The sequence below is a fragment of the Podarcis liolepis genome, assembly GCF_965112155.1.
Source record: "Podarcis liolepis genome assembly, chromosome: 5".
Lineage (NCBI taxonomy): Eukaryota > Metazoa > Chordata > Lepidosauria > Squamata > Lacertidae > Podarcis > Podarcis liolepis.
Genome location: NC_139556.1, coordinates 26171810 through 26198032, shown reverse-complemented (window position 1 = coordinate 26198032; position 26223 = coordinate 26171810). Strand labels below are relative to the sequence as shown.

The following is a 26223-nucleotide window of genomic DNA, read 5'->3' as shown; positions in this document are numbered from 1 at the left end:
GCCAACCTTCTGATTGGCAAGTCCTAGGCTCAGTGGTTTAACCCACAGCGCCACCCGCATCCCTTAACTGTCTTTAACTCAGGTTAAATCAAATTCTATTCTAAAGCCTCCATATTTGAAGAATTGCTATAATTAATTGTTCATTCAAGTCATCCCTTGCTTCCGTTGGTTAGTAAATTGCTGAATTATAATAATCTTCCCCCCTTTTTTGCTTTTTGTAGGTTGTTTGAAGGGCGTTCGCCAAGGAAGCCTGAGAAACTGAAAACCCTTTTCTGCTACTTCAGAAGAGTCACAGAGAAAAGTAAAACATTTTAAAACAGTCACATCCTCCCATAATAATTTCAAGATTTCCAAGAACAGTATCTTTCAGCCATCAAATTATTGAGAGAACACGCATGTTTTTAAAGTCCTCCGGAATTTTGTTGATGAGGGGGGCAGATGCACCTCTTCAGGGAGGGCATTTCACAAATGGGGAACCACCACCATAAAGGCCTTGTCATGGGGTCATGACCACCAACAGGGCCTCCGTTGATTGTAGGGCCCAGGATGGCTAATGCAATCATATTCAAAATACTTCTGTATAGCTGTAGTTGAGCAGTAGTTTAAAAATGGATATACTGATTATATATGCACACTTTTACATATGTATACACAAATATATATATATATAGAGAGAGAGTGTGTACCTTAATCTAAATTACCTGAGAATACAAAAAGAAGGCTAGCAATCAAACTGAAATTAGTCATTATGGCATACATGTGGTTGTCTGGCAAAAACAGCGAGTTCTCTCCAATGCTATCCTACTCAGAATAGGCCCATTGAAATTAATGGGCACAACTAATTTAGCTCCATTAATATCAAAAGGTCTACTCTAACTAGTGGATGTAACCCAATAGTTTCACATCTCCTCCTCATGCTGTATTTTTCCAGTGGAAATATCTAATCTTGTTACACTGCCCAAGTTTTTATGATACCAATATTTTGCGCTTTTTTCATTTTCGTTTGTTTAAAGGTAATGATGGGACTATTAGCCTTTTATTAGTAACATGTAGCCTCTTTTTTGATGGAGACAAAATGGCATATTTGCTTTTCCCATGTAATTAATAAGAAGACAACAACAGTAATTCATCTTTCAAATGAAAAGAAATTAAATATTCCATTTCCAAAACTTCTTTTATCACAAACAGTAATTAAATCACTTGTAACATTATCCTGAGTTCCTGAAAACCAAGGGCTTTGTTTTCAGAAGACAAACATTTAATTTGTGAAACATGATCTCATAATATGATAGTCCTCTTGTGAGTAAACACAAGGTTTGTGCAGAAATCACTGCCTTTGGAAAACAAACAAACAAAGCTTCTGTTTAACCTTTTGAATATCTTAGAATTTCTAGCTTGGTAAGAAGACTCTTCAAACATTTTCCATAAAGTCATTTGCCAGGATATTTCATGTCTTCTTCCCTTATGAATTAGGTTAGCAAACTAGTAAGCCAAATCATAGCAAACCACAAGAGATGAAACATTTTCAGGTGGTTAAGATAGTCTCTATGCAATTCTGTGCATAGCTACTCAGAAGGAAATCCCCGTGTTCAGTGGTGCTTGCTCCTAGGAAAGTGTGCACAGGATTGCAACCTTAATTGGGTTTACACTATTAATGTTTTTAATTTTGTTCACCAAAACTGTTAACAGAGACCAACAATAAATGCCTGTTTATGCAGCCATTCCCTTGCACATAACAATCTACATGTTTAGTTTGAGTTCTACCTGTCACACAGATTTATTTTCGGGAATAAGCCAGAGTCATGAGGTTTATCTCCCTTTCAGAGTTCCCCTTTGGAGAACACTGGAGTGACTACATTTTTCTGAAGAAGGCAGACCCTCATACAGATCAATCCTATTTTCATCCTGCACCTTCAAATGCATACCTTAGAAGGGTTCACTATTGGAGCCCATCGCCGTCCCACTTCTAATCCATTAGAAGAAATCAAACTTAGATTGTTGCTTAGGCTTACATATACTACAGTACATTCTCCTTCATTAAGAAAAGGTACCTAGGATCAGGTTAATGCTCCTAAATCAGAAGGATGTAGCTTTCCCTTCCTAGGAAGGTTACATAAATAAAATGTGTTTTTCTATTTTACCAGAGACCACTTCATAGGTTTCTGTCCCTCAAAATCACTCTCAAGATAAAGGTACACAGAGTTTAAAATTAAGCAAAAAAAAGTGTGGAGAACACAGCTCCTCTAGTAGTTTTAAATTCAAAAGAATATGAATTGAGAGGTAAGATGGGTAATATAAATAGTTTACAACCACCATTCGTTTTCTATTTTCTGTTCATTATTTGTTGTTGATCTATTATTTGATTGCACTACTCTGTTCACTTGGAATTTAAAAATCAAAACATCAGTACTCCCTTTCAAGGAATGAACATCTTAATATAGGCAATCAACTACCGTATTTTTCGCTCTATAAGACGCACCAGACCACAAGACGCTCCTAGTTTTCGAGGAGGAAAACAAGAAAAAAAATATTCTGAATCTCAGAAGCCAGAACAGCAAGAGGGATCGCTGCGCAGCGAAAGCAGCAATCCCTCTTGCTGTTCTGGCTTCTGGGATAGCTGCGCAGCCTGCATTCGCTCCATAAGACGCACACACATTTCCCCTTACTTTTTAAGAGGGAAAAAGTGAGTCTCATAGAGCAAAAAATACGGTAGTTATATGTTGTTCTTGTATTTACATGAAAGCCAATAAAAATTATTTGGACAAAAAACAAATATTCAACATATTGTTTCTCTGGCAACATTTCTGTGCCAGAGGTACATACTTTGTAGATTTATCTTCCAAATGAAATAAAGTTCTACATTTTTATATACTTGCTTGGGTTTGTTTTCTTGTAGAACCCACTGGACTGGTGACATTTACAAGACAGTGTCTACAGGAATTTCCAGATTGGGAAAGGTAGGGTAAAATATCTCTTAAAATAGTTTCATTTTGATTAGAGCAGTTCTACCTAAATCCCAGTAATGTTTCAGCTTTTTTCTTTTGCCTGACATCCTGGGATTGGGGGGTGGGGGTGGGGATTGTCAGGAAACCCAGGTTGGTTGCATAAGCATCTTGTGCAAATGACTGATCCATGTCAGTTTCACAGAGTAGAAAATGGCTTTGGGATATAAAATAAAGTTGTTGTTGTTCATTGTTATTGTTATTATTATATCTCAAGTTCTCTGTAACTTTCTGTTTCAACCATGTTTGCACCTTGCAGTAGGTCATAAACGATTGTTTACAAAACACAAGCAACTTGTACCTACTTTGCTCCTCTTGGCTCATGTTGGAAGGAGACAAACCTAATACAGTCGTACCTTGGTTGTCGAAAAGAGTGAGTGTTCTGGTTTTTGAACATTCTTTTGGAAGCCGAACATCTGATGCGGCTTCCACTATTGTTTCCGGTGTGCCTGCGCAATTGGGAGCTAATTGGAAGCCGTGCCTTGGTTTCTGAACGTTTCGCAAGTCAAATGGACTTCCGGAACGCATTCTGCTCGAAAACCAAGGTACGACTGTAACAGGATGCTACGTGGCAGAGGGGGCTGCAGCAGGAAGAAGGAACTGCCCACCCTTCCATCAGCGGAAGAGCACTTTAGGGTCTAAGGCCATATTTGTACATTGTAAAGATTAGATTGATCTGTCTCAGTGCTATTTTCAAAATGACTTTAACTGTATGCTAATAAATGATCACATGCTTCCCATTAAGCTGAGTGAGGCTAAGCAGTCAAATGCTTTCACAGTGAGAAAGCTGCTTTTTAAATTTTTGTTTCTTCTGGAAATGACTAATGTAACTTTGCATTAATGCCAATGCACTCAAGTTTTGTACAGAAATGGCTTTATGAAGCCTATTAATTTCTTCTGTTAGCATTTGGATCTTGTTCAAGTAGGGGCCAAAATAAAGGTTTTTAGGAGCAGTAAATCAATAGCTAGATATGACTAATGCAGCTTAATTTAAACTTGTCTGTTTAATTGCACTACAGGATGATTAAATATGCCAGGAATACCATTTTATGCAGAATAAAAATTTCTGTCTAGATAAAGAATGGGTATTAAACCAAAAAGTTTGAGTATTATTAAAAAAGGAAACAGAAGAGATTTTTTTTGCAGTATAGTACAATGCTTCTTTTTGTTTTTAAATAAGCAAAATGGGGCCATTTTGAATGAAAACCCGAAAGCTTTAAATTTTCCATTTCAGCAGAAATAAAATAGATTTTCCATTCTCCTCAATATGTGTAAATTTTTCATCTTTCACCTCAGCATTCAGTCTGAGGTTAACAGTGGATATGCTTTCCATAGGTGTTTTTGTGTGCCAGCAAATAGGCATTTATAGAGCTTCAATTGGGTATATAAATGGTAAAAGAACAAGAGCTGCTGTTGATTCTTTGCATGCTAGCAATGCAGAATCCAAAATGGAGTTTGATTGCCCTTCTCTCATGGGACTTGTTGCTTGCTTGTATTTAATGAGAATAAACTTATTAAGGGCATAGGGCCTAATCACAAAACTGCTATGATGTGTGTTGTGCTAACACTCCCGGCAACCCTTTTTAGTTTTCTTTAATTTCTCTCAGTATAGGGATGGTGCTCCATTTAAAGGGAACTGACATCTCCACCTAAACAGTCTGTACCAAGTGCAAACATTTACAACACTGCGGCAAACAACATGGTTTTAGGGTAGTGCTAATGTTGGATTTCTATTCCTCTCACTATGCAGATATTGTGTAGGATTGGTTCATTAACCATAAGTGCGACCCATCCTATGTAATTATAGAATTCAGTATAGATTGATTGACCGGAGACATTTTCCTTATAAATTTGCAACATGATAAAATTGTGGTTTTTTTTTTAATGTATTTTCTTTCTATAAGGTATTGTTCCATTCCTCATTTCTGTATTTTATTACAGAACCCAGAAAAAGCTGTCCAGGTTGCATGTCACATATGAAGGCACTATTGAGAGCAACGGGCATGGGATGCTACAGGTAAAAGCAGCATAATATATTGGCTTGTGCTATGCTCTAACAAAACTTTTGTTCTATTGGGCATTTTAGCAGAATGATTCAGCTGTGCCCTAGGTTGATTGTGAAAGTACCAAACTAGTGTGCAGTATAACAGACACAGCAGAATTGATTATTCTGACAGCCTTAACGTTATCTATTGTCTCCAGCTCACCTTGTTTTTCACATGTGTACTCTGTGAATAACCTTTTGATTGACAATCGGAATACCCGGATAGCTCCAGGTTCTTCAGGTCACACAGAGATTGAAGAGCGACAAGAGAGGGGTGGTTCCAGGGTATGAAAGTGACAGGCTGACAGTTTTGTTTTTTGTTTCCTTTATTTTGGAAGTGCCCCAGCAGATGACCAGTTCAGTAGTTCAGGAGGCATTGTCTGTTGCTAGTGGAATTGCTTTGGTCTGAGAGCCAGTCAGCTAAAACAGATTGATAACGATTCCGCCTTGTCCATATTTACAAGCATTTTGATGTAGTTATAGCCGAGAAGGGAACTGAATTCTGAAGTGTGGTATGGGTGGCTGGTACCTGTTTTGTTAATAATGGTTGATTTATCCCTTTTAGACTTAAAAACCCATTCAGCAGCCTTAGGATGCCAGAGTAATAGGATTTACACCAAACTAATTGTGAGTTGTTCTTGTTCTTCTGCACAAGCCTCATTGCAATCACAGGGAGATGCACAAGTCCATTAATGTGCTCTTGTGCTGTTTCCCTTCACTGTAATGAGGCTTGCCTGGGAGAAGTTCCTAGAAGATTATTCCCATAGTAGACCACTAATGGAACAAAATCTACTTAAATCCAGTTTGCATCCTTGTTTTTCACTTCTTTTTTAAAAAAACTCTTTATTTTACAAATGATATTCCAAAATAACATATACATCATAAACCTATCTGAACACTATAGTTAGATGTGTTATAGCATTAAATCCCAGGAGAAGAAAATATATATCATATTTTGGCATTTCTCTGACATTTAGGCCATCCTTAAAAGTAACATCTCCTAACTCTGGACTGCTGTTACAAATTTGAATGAACCTCTTATGTGTCCCATATCTCTGTATGTTTTCTGGGACTTTTGTCTCCTGCTTCCTGTCTTCCTGCTTAAAACTTGGTTTCTCACTTCTGAATAAAAAAGGAAAATGTTACAGACCATCATCCTTTTTTTAGACCTGTTAGAGTAAAACGGGGCAGGAAAACTTGGATCAGTAATTATTATGCAATGCAGAAAGGGTGGGAACTCCATTTTCCAAATGCAGTTGTGGATTGCAGAATTCTGGGGTGCATCATGGGGGAATGCCCATATAATATAGGGGGGGTGTCTCGTGGCCTTCTAGATGTTGTACTACTGCTACCATCATCCATGACGATTCGTTGTGTTGGCTAGGGCTGATGAGAGTTCATTGAAATCTGGAGGGCCACAGATTTCCCATCCTCATCACAAAGCATGCTCTAGAAAGCCTCCAGGGGAAAAACATAGTTAGCAGCCACTACTTAGCAAGAGCAGACAAGACAAAATAACTATTTCCTGCCCTTTGGCAAGGCGTTTGAGCATATAAAAACAATGTGCCTGAGACACACATAATCAGGAGCAGGGCAAATGAAGGCCACAAGGGGAGGGGGGAGAGGAAAGTCTCAACTGTAAGAGCTAATGAAAAATTGTGTCCATAATACATTTTGTAGTGCTAAGAAAACGCATGGAGTAGCATAAGTTACAATTTGGAATTTTAAAAAACTCCCAAAAAGTAGAATGTGCATAGTGTTGTTTATGTATTGTTAGTAGCTGGCAAAATTACATGATCTCATTATTGTGTTCATTATATTGTCTCTTCTACCATTTACTGATCTAGTTCACTGGCTTATTATCATGAATTAGATTAGTGTGGTTCTGAGAAGAGAGACTGTTAGCCCTCATACATCCCCTTATTTTATGGGGTTTGACCCTGATTATAATCTTTGAGCACTGTTACAGTATGCAGAATGAATATAATAAGACAACAGTTCATATAATTATAGTTGATGACATAAATACTAATTTGGCTCAGGTAATAGCTGTTGTACAGTGGAGGAAGCTATAGTATTTTAATTTGGGAATTGTTCAAAGGCTTTGAGTTCTTAACTTCTCGTTTGTGTGTGTGTGAGACCTTGGGCAATCCATTTTTCATTCCCATGTCTCTGGAGTGGGTAGTTCTAGCAAAAAACATAGGTAAGGAGCCTATGATGGTCACTCCATTCTGGCAGATTTTCTTTCATACTTCTTGAAACATGAGGCCATTTTCTAATGTCGTGATTATTTTCTTCTGAAGCATAACTTTATAGCTTTTGTTACACTTGAAGAGCCTGAAAATACATTAAAACCAAGGTGTGTTTTAACACTGCAAAGCAATATTAAATTTTCTCCCAAGCCACTTAAAACTGTAGCCTTGGAGGCAGGAAAATATTTAATAATGCATTTGTTGTTCCGTACAAATTTGCATTGAATGCACCCAATTTCACCTCGGCAATGTTATTGTCAGTCCCATTTCAGCTATGTAGCTTTCTGATTCTGCATAAACAGAACAAATCCCTCTACTTGGCCAGACTCAGACTAAATATTAGAATGAGGTCTCTTGGGAGGTTTATGCATTATACTTTGAGCAATAGTTCAACCGCAAATGCCTTTCAGCGTTTTTATTGTAACTCTCATTATTTTTTAAACAATTCAGATGTTAGTTAACAAATTTATATCCTGCCTTTCGGTATGTTTTGATCAGGACAATTTATAAAACTCCAGATTAAAATAGTAGCATGAAATGTAAAACAACAGACACAATCTAAAACCAGATCAAATTCCAAGCAAACGTTTCTTAAAAAACCCACAAATCTTAGAAACCCTGGGAAAATACAAAAAGATTTCTGCCTGGTCCTGAAAGGATGGCTACATAAATGCCGAGTCAGTGTCTTGTAGAAGACCATTCCATAGGTGGGACACCACCATCAAGAAAGCTGTCTCCTCAGCCATGTCTACTGTGTGTTATTTGGCAGGGGCACTCAGAGAAGAGCCTCTGGCAACGACCAATTGTATGAACAGGCTGATCTACTTTTCTCTTTAATCAGACTAGTGACAGAGACCCCAGGGACTCATAAAGTAGAGGAACATTACTTGAAAGAGATAACAAGGCACTGATTCTATGTGTATCCCACATGTTTTTTTGTACAAAAAAGCCAAGAGCGTACAGCTTGTTATCATCTGGCAATTTGTTCCTTTCACTGTGAATGTGAGCTCTCATTCCTTTCAGGTGTCTTCTGCCATACATTTACTTAGATCTCCCTAGACTGAAAAGTGCTGATAGAATTTAATTACAGAACTTAAATGTGCCCCAGGGTAGGCTGCAGATGGCCAAGGATGTAGTGTATCAAATAATATTTCATCAGTCCTTTAAAACACAAATAATCGCAGTCATCTGAAATGCAAATAAAACACACCAATCTCCTTAGGCCACTTCATGTGTTACATGTTTGCTATTGTGTGCCCAAGTGGCAGGCGGTTGCAGCCAGTTCCACTTCCCTACTTTGTGTGTATCATCATGTGGAAGAAACATGCATTTATTATTATGTGCACATGTTAAAATTTACAGGCATAGAAAAAGGTTTTTGTGTACCTGTAAATAATATACAGTTGTTCCTTGGTTCTCGAAAAAATGCATTCCGGGAGTCCATCCGACTCCCAGAACCATTCGCAAACCAAGGCATGGCTTCCGATTGGCTGCAGGAGCATCCTGCAGCCAGTTGGAAGCCACAGAAGCCGTGGTGGACATTCGGCTTCTGAAAATCATTCGAAAACCGGAACATTCACTACTAGGTTTCAGTTGTCTGGGAGACGATTTGTTTGGGAACCAAGGCATTCGGAATTCAAGGTACGGTGATAATGTGTGAAGACGCCTTTGGATCCCAAGTTCATTGGGTTCTATTCAGTGTAGCACCACAGCTAAGGTTCCATCAGTTCAAGGATTTTTCATCACACAACAGAATATTATTTCCCTCTTCTGTCCTATGTGCCTCCTAAATCTGCCGGAGTCCCCCAATCCTCCAGAGCAGAATCGAGGATGACATGGGGGAGGAGAGAGGGGAAGTTATCTTGTGCTAGTGCTAATAACCCTTGTGCTAGTGAAAGAAGTTCATTGAAATCTGCCAGGTGTAACCTTTTCTGTGTATACTTGTCATCTTAAAAAAAATCAGGGTTTGGGGGTGGTGATGGGAAAAGGAATTTTCTGTGGGACTGAATGTAGGTATGTTTGAATATTTTTAAGGATTGTATGAAATGTATGTTTGTATGCTTGTATATTCGCAATATGTGTGCATTAATGCTGAATTATTTTAACAATAAAAACTTTTCCAAAAAATAAATAAATCAGGGTTTAAATGTTTGTAGCCATGTAATTCTGAGTTCTGAATTATGAAACAACAAGCAAGCACTAACTAACAAAAAAGGAGCACGATAAAATGGCTCAGGCTAGATGGTAGCATTGCTTAAATATTTTGTGGTTAAGATCAAGAGAACCACACCTGAACATGAAAAATGAGCATGTATAACAGATGTTTACATTATTGTGGCTGTTGGAGATGTGTTTGAATGTGCTGTAACCACAAAAATTATACCTCTGTCAGGTTGATTTTGCTAATCGCTTTGTTGGAGGTGGCGTCACTGGGGCAGGACTGGTGCAAGAAGAAATTCGCTTCTTAATCAATCCAGAACTGATTGTATCTCGTCTCATTACTGAAGTCCTGGATCACAATGAATGTCTAATTATCACAGGTTAGTTTTTGTAAGCCTCGCACTTGAGAAATATTCACATACCTTGTGTGAACCTGGTGCCAAACAACTCCAGAAACTTACTCCCAGTTCGTATCACTGGGCAAAAGACAGCAATCTAGGATATGTATTCAATGGAACTGAGCCAATGTGTTTAGACTCATTTTAGAATCGGGGAGATTCAGATTCAAATCCCTACTTAGCCTCAGTGTGTGAAATTAGGCTAGTCACTATATCTTGGGCTGAGGATAAAATGGGGGTGCAGGGAGGGGTGCCACTTTGAGCTCCTTGGGGGGGGAGTTAAAAATGAGCCATAAGTCAAATGATGCAGCTGGTTAGATGCATGGGAACTCTTGAGTGTTACCCAGCCTAGAGGAAAGTACAATACAAAGACAACTGGCAACTTGGATATATGTGATCCTTTACTGTTAACAGCAAAAACATATGATCCAGGTACCAGATATGATGTTAGAGGTTCCCAATTGAATCCAAAAATTGTGATTGTATATGTATTTACTATGGTCGTTTGTTTTATTTTCCCAAACGAAGAGAGCAACTAAGCATGATTTGAGCTATATGGATTGTTGCTGAAGGTTGAAACTTAGTTGATTGCTATGTACTAAATTAAATCTTGAAAAATATATAAATCTGTTATATTTATATAATATATAATCTGTTTGGAGGGCAAAGGCAAATAGTTTTTAGGGCTTCTGAATCCAAAATGGATGCTTTTATTTCTGAGGGACAGCCAAACAAACAAAGGAAGCATTATTTCTCAGGGTTTTTTTGTGCACTTTACTTTATTACAGTACTTTCTAATTAATATCTGTGATGCAATGTTCTGCTCCCTTAATGGAAACAGCCATTTCATCATCCTCATTTGATCCTTGGCTTACTTCCATATCTGTGCTTAGGCGAGTCTCTGCTGTGTGCAGCTATCTGTCCAATAAATTACAGACTTTCGATGATGCATCTTGACTCAGTGGCCTAATGGATGCAACTGGCCTCTGAAATTTGCAGAAGAGACGGAGAGATTGGAAAGAAATTAGATTTGTTGCAATTGTCCAGCATCTGTTTGAGATCATCACAGTAGCAAATATGAAACACAGAGCAGAGGCTTTTCCCACCTACTGAGTTGTCAGAGGGAATAGTTGAAGTCTGATGTTTTGCTTTAATACCTTCATTTATTTTTATTTTATTTATATTCTGCCCTTTATCATAAGATCTCAGAGTGGTTAAATACAGGTTATGTTGCATAGGCAATTTGAAAATGTATTATGAGTCTGACAGCTGTAGGTAATTACACCTTGCTAAAATGAAAATTAACATACTTTGTGTTCGTATGAACATGGTCGATATCACTAAACTGCAATTTGATAGGCATGTTGCATTTATTACAGTTTTCTTTAAAAAGATTTTCTCACAAATGGTGAGGAAGACACCAAAGTTGTCATTTTTTCATGCCTCCCTCTTAGACCCTTCCCCAGTTCTCACTTATGTAGCTGTGGTGAACATAAAAAGTAGTCCCAAGTAGAAGGCACAGAAACAGTAACGGAGGAAAAGAACAATTAAAATTATTTTAAAGCCTTTTAAAATAAAGATGAATTGATTCACCTTAACAAAGGAGAAGGTTTTCCTTTCCTTATGCTTTAGTGGAGGCATTGCTATTCATCATCTGTCTGGTTTCATATTCCAGTATTAAATCCAAGTGTATTGTGAATAATAATATGTATGGTACCACAGCTATTTGGTTTTGATGAACTTTCTAATCCATGGCTTAGAAATTGTGAGAAGGTTCTTAAAATCAGACTGAAACTCACTTCCCTGACTATGTTATATGAAAGGATAGATGATTATTCTAAGCTCATCAGACAGTTTCAGGCCCCAAGACAGTGCAACCTTTCCTGGCCTTCTATACCGATCAAGCATGACAACCTCCTTCAGTTTCAACAAGGCAGTCAGCGAATTACAATACTGCTAACCAAACAATTTTCTCCTTCTCTCTCCCCCCCCCCCCCGCTACACTAGAATTTTGCAAACTTGTTTTATTCACTTTGGATTTTGACAAGCTGATTTCCCATGTGCAAGGCATTCAGACTTCCTTTTCAGCATATAGCCATAATACCAGTAAAATGATTTGTTTAGCAGAGACAGAGAAAGATGGTCGGTAACAAAGTTTGGCAACTTGTTCAACAGTTGGGATACACATTCTGGGACAGCTCTCTTGCATAGATTTGTGCATTTGGCTTTTCTGGATCCAAACTACATTGCTTTTGCTTATTCAAATGGCATTTCCCATCATCCTTAAATGAACAGGTGTTCAGAATGGGAATGACTCTACAGAGGAGAGGAAAATCTTAGCTGATGATGGCTTTTAAAATGTGACCTTCTCCCCTCCCCCCCAGGTACAGAGCAATATAGTGAATATACTGGCTATGCAGAAACGTACCAGTGGGCCAGGAGCCATGAAGATCAAACACCCAGGTAATGTTCTTGCAAAAGAGTCGCTTTGACATTGTGAAAGTTGAAAATAGATCCTCAAGGCGGTACATTGCTGTGATCTCATTTTCCGTGACTGCAATTGCCTGTTGCACAATACAGAGGACCTGCAACAAAAAGTTACAGTGCATTTTCTCTTATAAAAGGAGTGCTTCTGTTTAGGATGGCAGCTAGCTATTCCCTCCCCACGTGTTCCATTTTTCTTTTCCAGTAGTCATCCCATAGATACTTAGCATGTTTAGTGCTCATTGTGCTGTTTTTTCAGGAGGGTAGCCCTCTTTAAGTTTTTTGGGGTTTTTTGTGGGGCGGGGGGGGGTGACTCAAGCTTCTCCCTCTTCTTTCTCAGTTGCCCCATTTTGACTACGATCCTATCAAGACAAGCCCAGTTTGTTCTTAGGTAGAATTATGCTTGGGATTCTATGTCTTCACACCTTGAGTTTTTGTTCTCTTACTCACAGTGTGTGAAACCGCTCAGGCCACTCAGAACCATGTTTCCTCTTTACTTTGGAAAGACTTGGGCCACTTCTGAAGCATATTGGAAGTGCAAAGTACCATGGAAACATACATGCAGTCGGAGATGGTGCACGTTTAAAGAGAAAATCTGGAGCATTTCAGAGTTAAACAACCTTTTCCTCACAAGTAGAGGGATGTATACCAGTGTCATGTTTTCCAGAATGTGTCCCCCCATCTCTCTTCAGAGCATGATAAGAAGTAACCTTTACATGGTGTATTTAGTTTTTATATACTACAGTAACACTGTTTCTGGCTTCAGTCTTAACAAAGAATATTTGATCTTGCTCCTCTCAAAGAAGTCTTAACTCCCACTGGAACTGGATCTGTGATGTCTCATAGTTCTCCAAAAATTCTGCCATTTTGGGGGAGGGCACTTTCTGGCACTGCTCCTAAGCTTAGATTAACCCAAGAGGGTTCTTAGGAGGGAGCACGTGTTTGATACAGAGGCCCAAGTGTCTGGACAAAGGCTTTGCTAATTTCTGTCACCTAGTTGAGACTTAAAGTGCCTGTTTATGCTGAGGAAAGGCAAGAAGAAAAGGATTGTGTTTGAAACATGTACCAGCACAGCAAACAAAATGAATGTTGGCTATTTTTCTTGGCCATCCAGGGAATCTTAGTCGTTAAATCACATAATGTCCATTATTTAACATTTGGGATCTGACATTCACATTGTAGAATTAATGTATTTCTAAATCTGTGGGGAAACTTCAGGTGTCCTCCCACATCCACTCCCTCTCTCTTTGATTGGAGTTCACCTATGATCTATTACAGCATTGCTTTTCCTTGACATTATTTCTCTGCTTTTTCACCACTGGTAAAGCCCTGGAGAGATGAACTCATTTTCAGTCTTGTTTATATGAGCAGTATTATCGCACAGTTAATTTTACTGCCCTTTTTTCTCTCTCCCTTCTCCTCCACCCCCACCCCCCTTCGTTCCAATGCAGGGATGAATGGCAGAGGCGCTGCACAGAAATTGTAGCCATAGATGCATTTCATTTCAGACGTTTCCTTGATCAGTTTGCTCCTGAGAAAATTAGAAGAGAGCTCAACAAGGCCAGTAACTCCTTAATCCATCCTGCAGCCTTAAGCCCATCATTTATTTGCAGCCATTTCATTAGTGTTTGAGTTGTGCTGTCCAATAATTTTTGCAGTGTCAACAACTCCTTGAAGGGAGACTTCCTGCTTAATTGCAGTGTCAGTTCACACAAGGCGTTATTCATATTTTCAGCAGTAAGATTAAAATCGAACCTTGCCAGGTTAAATCAAGTTGGTTCTCTCTTGAAATACCTCCTTTCATTTTGAAAAAAATGAACTCAATAGTTACGTTCTTGGAGCTTTATCCAAATATCCACAGAAATGGTTGGAAAGCAGTCATGCTTACCGATTCCTTATGCAATGTGTTGTTGTGATTGGTCAACTCCTAGATAGCTTCCTAATTTTAAAAATAAATTCTACTTAACAAGTAGCAGTATGGTGCTCACTAATTTTAGTCATATGTGCCTCTCCCCTTCATTTTTTCACCTATTGTCCTCACTTTTCTTTTGTGAAATACTTTTTTAAAACCAACGTAAAGGCTTGGGGTGTTTGGAAATTATGGGAAGAGCTACTTGTGTGACCTACAGTTAGGATGTGCTTCTCTTGTGGGACTTCACCCATCAGTTGAAGGCATTTTAACACAACTCCAGAAGTGTAACTTGCCAAATTTGAGGTGGCAGTGAAATTTAGACAAGGTGATCCCACCAGAATCCAACACTAAATGACTGCAGAAGTGCTTTCTTGTCTGGTTAAAACAGTTTGCCTGAATCCATTGTGGTAGCATCACATTAAAATGTCTTTTAAATAAATAATAAATCTTTAAAGCCGTTTCTAGATATATATTTTTTCTTCAATCACCTTACACAGTTTTTAATAGCATGCAACAGAATATTAAATCCCTGAAAAATATTAAACTATGGCATTGGTTCCACTTGTTAGCCACAGTAGTTTGTCTAAAGCTGCAAAAATACAAATACATAAGCTATTTCTACCCTTTCTAATATATCTTCATTGCTAGCATATGAATTTGTCTAATAATCTTGAGGGGTTTCGATATGGCGCAGCCATATATGCTTAAGCATGTTCAATTTAACATGACAGGCATTTCTTAATAATTAATATTTTCCATCTAAGAAAGATCCATACCCTTTAAGATTATGGTTTCAAAAATGACTAGCATAATTAAGACTTATTTTGCTTTTTAAATAAAGAGTAAAACTATTTCATATTAAAAGTAACATTAGGCACTATCACGGATAGTAATAAAACAGGCTACTGCAATAGATAGTAGCCTATAAAATTAGTAAACTTCTACTGACATCTTAATTGGAAAACTAAATCACCTGCTCTAAGCATCTGACATCAGACCTGATGCATTCCATCATGTTGATAGGAAAGATACAAGTTATATATTAGGATAGATTTTATACATTTTCATGCTGTACACAATTCTTCCTCTTTGAATAGGGGTGATTTTAAAGTGGTGGCTCATACTTGAAGCAACTGCTGAGCGACATATTTTGCATTTCATTAACTAAATCAAACGCAGATTTATGAGGAATATGTAAACTATGTTACACTGTAGACTAAGAATCTCAAGGCAGGCTTCTTTTAGGATGCTGGTTGCTTATAGGTGCTTGCAATTCCACCTGTCATGTGTTAATTTCAGGTTGTTTGTGAGGTGTATTTGAACAAATTTTTGCTTAACCATTGTCAGGAATCTTGGGCAGTGCCAGTGGCTGCCTTGCCCCTGACTCCCTCCATTGTATCCCCCCCCCCCCCACAAACCTGGCTTGACCAATTCACTTGATTTTCCCTGTTAAGCCACAGTCTCAGTATAGCAGTTTGGTCTACAGCTTCTTCGCTTCAGAGAACAGGAGAGGGGAGTGGGCGGGGGGAGGGGGGCGCCACTCTCAGTTCCTTTCCAGGTTATTTTTTCTTTTCTGCCATTTTTTTTTAAAGCATCATATGCATTTATCTCCACCTGCCAGCTTGTGAGACGAAGAAAACCCACCCACCTAGGAGAGGCTGGCAAGCTGTGATGCTAGTTCTTTGCAACAACTTTGCATCAGCATAAACATGCCTTAACCTGTGAGTGATCTGGGTGGCTGGGCAACTAGGAAAGTGACAGGCTGAGCTTCTCCCTTCCAAGACTAAGAGGGTGTCAGCTCTCTTCCCACTTTAATTTTTAATTATTGTCTGTTTGTTGCGTTGATATCCCACCTTTTTCTCAAAGTGGCATACAGTGGTACCTCGGGTTAAGAACTTAATTCGTTCCGGAGGTCCGTTCTTAATCTGAAACTGTTCTGAGGTACAACTTTAGCTAATGGGGCCTCCAGCTGCCGCTGCACCACCGCCGTGCGATTTCTGTTCTCATCCTGAAGCAAAGTTCTTAACCCGAGGTACTATTTCTGGGTTAGTGGAGTCTGTAACCTGAAGGGTCTGTAACCTGAAGCGTCTGTAACTCGAGGTACCACTGTACGTGGTTCTCTCTGGCCTCATTTAATCACCACAGCAACTCTGTGAGGCAGGTTAGGCTGAGAGGCAATGACTGGCCCAAGGTCACCCTTCATGGCCGAGTGAGGATTTGAACCCTGGCCTCCTGGGTCCTAGCCCAATACTCTAACCACTACACTTACCCTTCTAGGGGAAGGGGCAGAGAAGATGCATTCAAAGAAGCCAAGAAAAGCAGACACCTTCCATGAAAAAGAAAGTGCTTTCCTTGGGATTTTCAGACCCAGACCATACAAGGTTGTGCATATTCATCACCAAAGGAACTGAAATTGCCAAAGAAATTTAATCGCTTCAGTCAAAACAATATATTCTGAATGGGTTGAATTTACCGAAGGCTGGTTTTAAGTATTTCCCCCCCTAAGATTCAGGAAAGTTTGGGAATGGATGGAAGAAGAGCCATAGGGGCTAGGTAGGTTTAGATAGCATGAAAGAAACATAAACAAAATACACACGAAGAATTTTGATTTCATGCACAATCTTTATTGCAGTGATTCACTAAATACAGTTCTTTGTGGTGTTAATAGAATAACAGCTGAGAAATCCCAATGGCAAAGTGCTATGAGTTATTTTTCTTTCTTCAGGCTTACTGTGGTTTCTCTCGACCTGGTATTCCACCACATCACCTTTCTGCAGTGGCTACTGGAAACTGGGGCTGTGGGGCTTTTGGAGGCGATTCAAGATTGAAAGGTAAAGGTTAGAAATATTGGAACGAATTACGTGTAACTAGAATCACATGTAACAGAGTACCTGAGAGCAGGGTGGGTAAGAAGGGAAAATTTCTGAAATCAGCTTCCTTGTTTTGTGCCAGAAAATGTGAGGTGTTTTTATTTACCCAATTTGTAACTTCTTAATCTAAAATTTACAAAACCCAAACCTCTGAGAAATTTGCAAAGTAACAAACAACCGCAAAGCTAAAATGCAAATGTAACATTTATTCCCTGGATGACTGGCAGTGGTGCACTTTGGGGGCAAAGGGAAGTTTGGAAGGGGGATGTTAAAGCCATAAGTGCATGCAGTAGCTGATAGAACCCTTAGCTTTTACAGGCACTTGAAGGCTTAGGGACAAACAGAGAATCATTCTATTCTGTGACTGAGACGATGTGTTATACAGAAAAAATATTCACAAATCCTGGAGCTCTAGCTAACCTAAACTTGTTGAACTGGCTTTGTTTACCATATTTGTCTGTGTATAAGATGCCCCCTTGTATAAGACGACCCCTATTTTTTAAAACCCAAAATTAAGAAATTAAGTTGTTTAGCTTTTGGGGGGGGGGGGGTCACTTCCACCAATCGCTCATTCGCCTGCCCGCCACTGTTGATCGCTTGCCACAGCCACTGCTGATCGCTCACCTCGCCGCCCACTTGCCATAGCCGCCAGTCGCCTGCCCGCCTCGCCACCAGTGGCGTAGTGTGGGGGGTGCAGGGAGGGCCGGCCGCACCGGGCGCAACATCTGGGGGTTAGGGTTAGGGGGCGCAAATCCACAGGTTAGGGGGCGCAAATTACTTGCCTTGCCCCGGGCGCTGACAACCCACGCTACGCCACTGCTCGCCACAGCCAATAATTGCCTGCCCAATTGCTGCAGCCACAGCCAATCGCCAGCAGGCCTTGCCACAGCCACTAATCACCTGCCCAATCACTGCTGCCAATCTCCTGCTGCCATTAATCGCATGTCCCCCCTCTGCATTCACTATCCGTGTATAAGACACCCAATTTTTGCCTTTTTAAAAAAAGCAAAAAGCATTGTCTTATACATGGGAAAATACGGTACACAGAATTGATGGAAGACTGAAATGTTAGCATCTGCTAACATGATTGCTTGGATTAACTGTAATAATGGCAATATAAAAATCACTCCCCAAATAAAGTCTGCCACTTTTTCTTTTTCTTAGTAGTTAGAAAGCAGATAAAATTCACCTATAAATACAGCCATTGTACCACAGGAAAATGTGCAGAAATTGAACACACTATAGCAATTCCTTGCCCACCAGTTATTTCATATGTCTTCCAGTTGAAGCATTGCCAACATTAGCTGAAATTCTGAGTAATTAAAGCATGCAAAGTGACCTTTTCTTTCATAAATTATTCCATGAAGCTAGGGAAATAAAGGCCAATGTAATGTATTTTTTGTTCAAGGTCAGGGATAGTATGATGGTGCAGTAGTAAGTAAAGCTAGAAATATAGAAAACCTGCAACTATTGCACTGTTTATCCCATGGCATTAGGGGCAAAACGAGTCCTCTTATCTTTATGCCACTTTACTTTAATATGGTCAAAGCCTAAATTAATGAGCTTTGTTAAGGAGTTACATTGCTGCAGGAAGGTGGGAGGTTTAATTTTGTTGTTGCTTTAATTTTGAGTTTGCTCATTCTTCCCTACTCAGAAGAGGCAGTATATTATACTAGGAAAAAGCATGATGACAACTTAGCTCCTGTTCTTCATTCCCATACTGTGGGGATCACAAGTGTGGTACCCAAGTAGGGAAGCCCACCAGATGGGCGGGGTATAAATAATAATAATTATATACCCACATGTGCCTTCTGCAGCGCTTGCAAAAGATCTCAGTCAATATTCCCTCAGAAATCCACAATTCACAAGAGACTGTTTGTTCTTCCTGCTGCGTTCCAGTTTGCACTTGCTCAGCTTTTCCTACATTGAGCACACACGCCCTTAAACTTTTCCGCATTTCACTGGATACCAAGATTGGACACTCATCCCCTTGTCCATTCTGAACAGAGGAGCTGAGCAAAGAGCTTCTCGAGTGTGGCAGTGGCTGGCAAGGTAGCTGATTGGGGGGATATGCCCACACCATTTTGTGGTTCTGCCTCTACTTCCGCTCCCTTGGACATGGCAGCCATTTTGCCATGCCTCTGAGGCAGCCATTTTAGGATGGGCAACCATTCCAAACATGTCCGCTGGCTCAAAAATGTTGGCAACCCCTGGACTCTTAAACAAGCTGTTTGGTTTTATAATGCCTGGACAGTCTTTAAAATTGTGTCCTGCTGCACTAGTAGTAAACTTCCCAGTAGGAAAACTTGCCTTTTGCATGATGTGTGACGAGTGTGGGATGAGTCTGTTTTGCGGTGCAAGTACACAGATTTGACAGCCTTTGCATTCATTGGCTGATTGGTAGATATCTTCGCGGTGCAAAAATGCTAATGCCACGTTGACTCTGTTATAAGCAAACACTTAGCTTATTAAGTGTGATTAGTAAACTCTACTCAAAGCACCCCCTTAACAAGTTTAACAAGTGTTTGTATCATTTAGGAAAATTGCACTGTTAAAATAGGATTGTTTGGTGTTCCATAGTTGTCCAAGCTCTCCTTTTCTGATGACAAACTGGAACTCATAATTCCAGTCCTTAATTTTTAGATTAGAGCAGTACATAAATGAGGTCACTGAATTCTAGGAACAGTGGTTGCATGAGAGAGCAAAGGCATGACTAACCTTAAGTTGTTGAACCAATAAGTGCAATGCCCTCCAACTTACTTTTGAAGGATGGAGTGGGCACAGTATTTAATATAGCAAGTGGCTGTGGGTCTCAGGACTGTGCAAGCAAATGGGCAGTCCTAGTGGGCTGGCTAGGTGAGGTCTGCGTGCCCTGGCATCTCTATGCCCTAAGTGACAGAGGCAGGTGGGTGCAAGCTCAGCATCAGATGTACTCTCCATCATCTATCCTGAAGTCGGGAGGCTCCTGTGTAGCTGGGGACGATTCCAGAGCCAGCTCCTTGGCTGCAAAAGCTGGAGTGGGCTTTTCTGGCAGGAAAGTAACTGGCGACAGTTCTGTCAAGTTGTGTGACCCATCTACAGAGCGTGGATCTCCGTCCCCTCTCCCACTCCTTAGGACCCTCTTTAGGATCAGGCACAAAATGGGGCTCAGAATCCACCACCACCCCGCCACCACTTGTAACTCCCCAGGGTCATCCTGTTCCAGCCCCCTGAGTTCCTCCCATTCCTTCTGAGGGTCCAACCACCCCCTCCAAGACTTTTCCACTATTGACACCAGTGAACTCCTTCATTCTGTATTCACCTGTTTCTCTTGTATCAATTTATTTCAGCCTTAATACAAATCTTGGCAGCTGCAGAGGCTGGGCGAGACATTGTTTATTTTACCTTTGGAGATGCTGAGCTGATGAGAGACATTTACAGCATGCACACTTTCCTAATCGAGAGAGGACAAACTGTTGGTAAGCATCAACTGACTCTTTGGAAGAACGTGTGATGATAAACAAGGCAGGGTCATGGTCGCTATTATACTACTGACCTAAATCAAGGAAAAGATTTTTGGGAAATGAAGAAATTGAGCTGTGGTGTTTACAATTCAATCGTTTTTGAGCAGGCTGTTAAAAACTGGCTGTTTCAAAATGAATAACTTTTGATTTTGTTTTGCTTTGTTTTTCATTTTCCAGGGGATGTCTACAGGCTGTTGCTCAGATATTACAATGAGGAATGCAGGTGCTGCTCCACTCCAAGACCAGAGATCAAACTCTACCCTTTCATATACAGTGCAGTAGAGTCCTATGCAGATTCCACTGATGATGAAAGAGGATTATGTTTTGATGACTAAAAATTAAATTTTCAAGATGAATATCCCTTCTTGTCTTCTCCATGTAGGATATTAATTGAATTGCTGGATGTAACATACAGAGTAGCTTAATATATCCATGTATATAATTATTGTTTTATGCATTATATCTGAAGACCAATCTTGGAAAGAAACCAATTTTCTTTCCAGTGTAGAATGTAAATCCTAATCATTGCATAATAGAACGAAATGTTTGGTAAACATATTTATCTCCCCCCTCCCCCTCGGTTCAAGGTTGAGTTTTTGATCTCTTTTCTTTATGGGCTTATTTGAAAGCAGCAGATTTGTACTTGCCTACCATTTCTTTCCATTTTTTATAGAGATGCTCATATATAATAGAAAGAGATTTCCTATATAAACCAGTTTCTTAGCACGCCTTTTGGTAGTATAATTTATGAAAGGCGGTGGGGAAAGCCTTGTAATGATCTGTTCTATTGGACATATAGTTTCATAAACAAACCACCCTTAACACCCCACTAATAATTTTAAAGACATTGGGTTGGATCCAGTGCTAGGCCTACTCTCAGAGTAGATCCATTTAAGTGAATGGACATGATTAACTTGGGTCCATTAATTTCAGTGGGTCTACTCTGAGTAGGACTTGCTGTAAGCAAAGCTGCCCTAGAAACAATAATGGCAAGTGTATCCCGAGATTGCGTCCCTTTTGATGGAGGCAGGATGAGGCAAAGCATGAGCAGCAGACGGAAAGCAGCATGATGGATCCAGGTTACAAAAAAGACAGGATCAAAAGTAAGAGATGGTAAAGGGATTTATATTATTTAGAAGAAGAAGGGGGGGAAATAAAACTATAGAAAGGGCCATATATTTATGAAAGGATGAAACAGCTTTTTAAAATGGTTTTAAATTGCACCAGTTTCTTTGTTGCAGTTTTCTGATATTCCTGCAATTCTGACGGATAAATATATCTATATGTTATTTAATGTACAGTGAAACCTAGATTATTATACTAGGATTTCAGTTATATAATATACAACCCTGTAAGGCATGCCTTCCTAAGTATGGACAATATCGTTGAAACTTTGCTTTGGTAAATGCACAAGCCAAAGGAAACATCTCTAAGACAGCCCCAAATGGGAGTTGTGTGTGGCCACAGTTCACAACTCATCATTTCAGTGGGACACTTGGAAAAAAAACTATTGCTTTATTTTGCCCTTCAGGGTAACGTGCTCTAAAAAAAAGGAAGGAAATAAAAATTCACAGCAGGGACATTGGTAGAAACGTTGCTATAACCAGTTCTCTGTTGGCTAATGGAAAAGTAGCATTAAGGAAACCTTGCTGCTTAATGCTGATTGCAGCATAATGCTGCGTTGACTTTTCTCTCCAGCTTTGAAACAAACTAGCACAGGGTGAATAGGTTAATAAGAGCCGTATGGTCCCAACAGCTTCCTAATTAAAGAGAAAACTAAACTGTCCAGGATGCTGCATCAAAGCCAAAAGGCATAATTCCGGGTCGATTCAATATTTCCCCTTTATCTTAATTTCTTTCACAGCTATTCAGTATCTTCCTTCTCAACTATCTGGTATACTCTCTATTTTTAGCAAGAGAGAACTTCCTGGTGCTGCAATCTTGAATACTGAGAGAGCTGATGGGCCAATGATCCATTAGATGGGAATGTGCCATCACAAACAGCTGTGTAATAGAGTGCTTTTCTCTCTTGACCAATCTCTCTCTAAATTCTGCAGTGACAAAACATGCAATTATAGTCACCCATGGCTGTATATAATAATTTATAAAAAGCTGAAGTATATCGTTCTTTAAACTTGCAGGTTGTGCGTTTGTTATTTTTGGATTGGGGCGGTGAAAATCAGTATGCTACATTTACATGATTTCTTTTGTAAAGGAAAATAATAAACCCGATGAACATTTTTCTCCACATTTGGCTTTTGTGTGTTCATTTTTTTAAAAAATTGACATACGTTTTTTATGAGCAATGCCACAGACCTACCTCCTGCCTACTATTCCATGCAAAAATAATTAAAGTTCTGCAGCCAAACTATTCAAACTATGCAGCTGAAGAAACTGAACAGTACAACTGAAATATGTGCAAATTAAACAAAAGTACATATATATATATTGCCTATAACTTATTGTGGAATTTTTGCTTTTTTAATTTATTCTGGTTTTGCTAGTTGGGGTTGGGGAGAGGGATTCCAGAATAAGAAACCTTTATTGTGTCTGGGTCCCTTCGGACTGCAGTTGATAGCTTTCAAAAGTGTTCTCTACAGCAGGAGCAGCTGGCCTGTCAGCACACCTCCAGGGTTGAAGGCAAACCACTGGAGAATCACGGTACCCTCTGTGGCTGCAGAGACTGTTAACTCCTAATTGCTGCATCCCGCATTGTTTTTGCTACGTTAGCAGCACCAACGTGACCTCTCCGGGGCTGGGCTTCCCAGGTGACAAGACCCTGCCCCCTCAGGCTCATGGTCCAAAAGAAAGCAGAGCTAATACGTTTGGCACCAGCTTGGCTGCAGGAGTTGCCAGAAGGAGGCATACAAAGTGCCATCCAACCATCTTAGGAGACCACCATTATCATTATATATTTATTTATTTTATAACCCTGCCTTTTCCCCTGACAGGTGGTTTACAAATAAAGTAGGAACAGCTGAAAAACATGGGTTGAGGCAATAATTTAAAAACATTCAACAGTAATAGAATATATTCTATTTAAACCACTGAGCCACTTGAGCTTGCCGATCAGGTGGTCGGCGGTTCAAATCCCTGCAACGGGGTGAACTCCCATTGCTCTGTGCCGGCTCCTGCCAACCTACCAGTTTAAAAGCACGTCAGTGCAATTAGATAAATAGGTACTGCTGTGGTGCGAAGATAAACAGCATTTCCGTGTGCTCTAGCTACTGTCACGGTGTCGTTGCACCAGAAGTGGTTTAGTCCTGCTAGCCACATGACCCAGAAAGCTGTCTGTGGACAAACACCGGCTCCCTCAGCCTGAAAGTGAGATGAGCACCACAACCCCATAGTTGCCTTTGACTGGACTTAACTGTTCAGGGGTCCTTTACCTTTTTCTTTTTTTTACCTTTTATATTCTATCTATTAGAAACATAGATAATTACCATAAAACAGCACGGCACCAGCCCTTTCATTAAAAGCAGCCAGTTCCCAACAGCCTGTTGGAACAAAGTGGTGGAAGGACAACAAGGAACGACTACAACTCCTTATCCCTGAGCGGTGACCATACTGGTTGGGACTGATGGGGGAGGTAGTTCCATAACATCTGGAGAGACATAGTTAAGCCACCCTTCTCTATAGTTAACTTTTAAAAATGCCAGGCTGGGGTGGGTGGGATGACCCTTTAATTTGAGGCAAACAGAAAGCATTTTCCTGTCTTTAAAATGACGCGAGCAGATTACACATTATCAATTATAATGGAAAGCAACCTTTTTGTGTGTGTCCTGTCTTCAGCTTGTTGCTCATGAATTTACCTTTTGTTTTGTGTACATAAATATTCATGCACAATGGTTCTTTTCAAACCCTGGATAACATCAGAGGCAGGTTGAAGTGGGTGCCCCCTGGTGTAGCTCCACTAACAGCAGGATGTTGTCAGTGGTTGCTCCTCAGTCGAGCTGCCCCCCACAATCTGCCTTGTTTGTGACCTTTTTAAATATTTCTCCCACCCAACATGGGTGAATGTCATTACCTGAAACCAAATGCGTCAAGTAGAACTTGGGAAATGCATTCTTTGGGGTTTTTTAAATTATTAAAAGAAGCATCTGCTCTTTAGAAATGTAAAGTCTTTGTGGCAGCAACGTTTGCTGATGGGAAAACTCGGTGGCAGTCAAAGGCTTTGTTTTCTCTTCGTGTACTGCTGTTTTCAAAAGGCGAGACCTATGTGTACAGTTTGGACAGTCCACCCACCCTCACAATGCGCACATTAGTTGGGTTATATGAATTACATCGTACAACCTTGGAAATACGGGATAATCAACAGAGAAGTGGAATGCATGCATGCATTCATGTCATATTGAGTTTTTAATTTTTTGCAGTTAAGAGCAACATTTAATACTTTCTCATTTCTGCCCAAAGTTGCCGAGTGGAGAAATGACAGAACATTGGTGCCAAATTTATCATAACCACTGAAGATATTGTGGGACATAGCAGTTATAGGAAAAGATACTATAAACTATATCAGACTGAGAAAGAAGAAAGGTCAGGTTCACCAGCATGGTTTTCTTGATGCCCATATAGATGATTATAAGGTTTATAAAAAGTTTATGGAAATTTAAAGATTGCTGTAGATCTCCCCAAGTGACTGGCAATAGATCAGCAAGCATTTCAGACTCCCAATTATTTAAGAACAGAAGGAACAAAACTGCTTTTGCTGCCTGTATTAAGTTGCTGAAATGAAGAAAGGTACCTAGGAATGGAATTGTGTGGGAAGACAAGAGTTCAATGTAGATTGGTTACCAAATGTGCTCAGAGGTACCCTGTTCATTAATTATAACTCCTACCTGTCTCTGGTTTATATATGTTACGTTTATAGTAGGAAATGAGGTTGATCCAACAAGTCTGAAGTCTGTCCAATCATGCAATATACAGTCAAATGGCTTAGCATTCACTACACTGTTAGTTCCCAGCTTCCTAGTCAGGGTAAATGCCAATACTGGAAGGACCTTCTGTCTTGAAAGAGGTAAAATATATACCTGTAAAAGAATATCCCTTCAAATGCTATTTAGCATTTTTAACATGATTGAAAAGATAGATAAAATTTTGTGAAGTATCAGTTGCTTGTAGCTTTCCAATATTCCATAAACCTTTTTTTAAAAAATGAAATGCCTGCATATTTATGGCCTTGTTATGTACACAGCCTATTCCTTATTAATTTATCTTTGCTTAAGTGAATTCAACCTATATGTTGAATCTCTTACTCTTAGCTCCATTACAGCAGTGCCATCAATTTCTGGCTAACCAAGCTGTCTCCTTGTGTTACAACGTTATTTGCAATTCTGAGTGAAGTGGCTCTTGGAAAATGGTTAAGAGAGATCCAGTACATTTCAATTACTCTTTATGTGTATTAATTATATCACAAATAGCTGACTGATCTTGTGCATTTTTTCATCAAAGGACCCAACAAATGCTGTTATTAAACCTTGTGCTAACTCTGTCTTCAGATTGCTCACACTGTAAGGTAATTACGCTGCTGGAATTTAAAGTCATTATTTCTGCTGTTGCCTGAGGAATTTGCAGAAGAAATAGTATTCATAAGTTGCC

The 26223-nt window shown here is 39.7% G+C and overlaps 1 protein-coding gene across 2 annotated transcripts in view; it reads left to right on the top strand.

The window, feature by feature from the left end:
• The window catches only part of PARG (poly(ADP-ribose) glycohydrolase), a 74013-nt gene extending 51140 nt beyond the window's left edge, over positions 1-22873 (top strand). Inside the window, exons 10-18 of one of the 2 annotated variants that reach the window (XR_014525902.1) lie at positions 222-301; positions 2897-2957; positions 4944-5019; positions 9691-9838; positions 12241-12319; positions 13792-13900; positions 16978-17796; positions 17952-20580; positions 20803-22873. Coding sequence is in view for 1 of the 2 variants with exons in the window: in XM_083502482.1 (XP_083358608.1) it covers positions 222-301; positions 2897-2957; positions 4944-5019; positions 9691-9838; positions 12241-12319; positions 13792-13900; positions 16978-17083; positions 20452-20580; positions 20803-20960 (946 nt within the window). In the remaining variant the exon portion in view is untranslated. The remainder of the gene's footprint in view (positions 1-221; positions 302-2896; positions 2958-4943; positions 5020-9690; positions 9839-12240; positions 12320-13791; positions 13901-16977; positions 17797-17951; positions 20581-20802) is intronic. The other variant, XM_083502482.1, reaches the window with a different exon arrangement.
• Positions 22874-26223: the final 3350 nt, after the last annotated feature.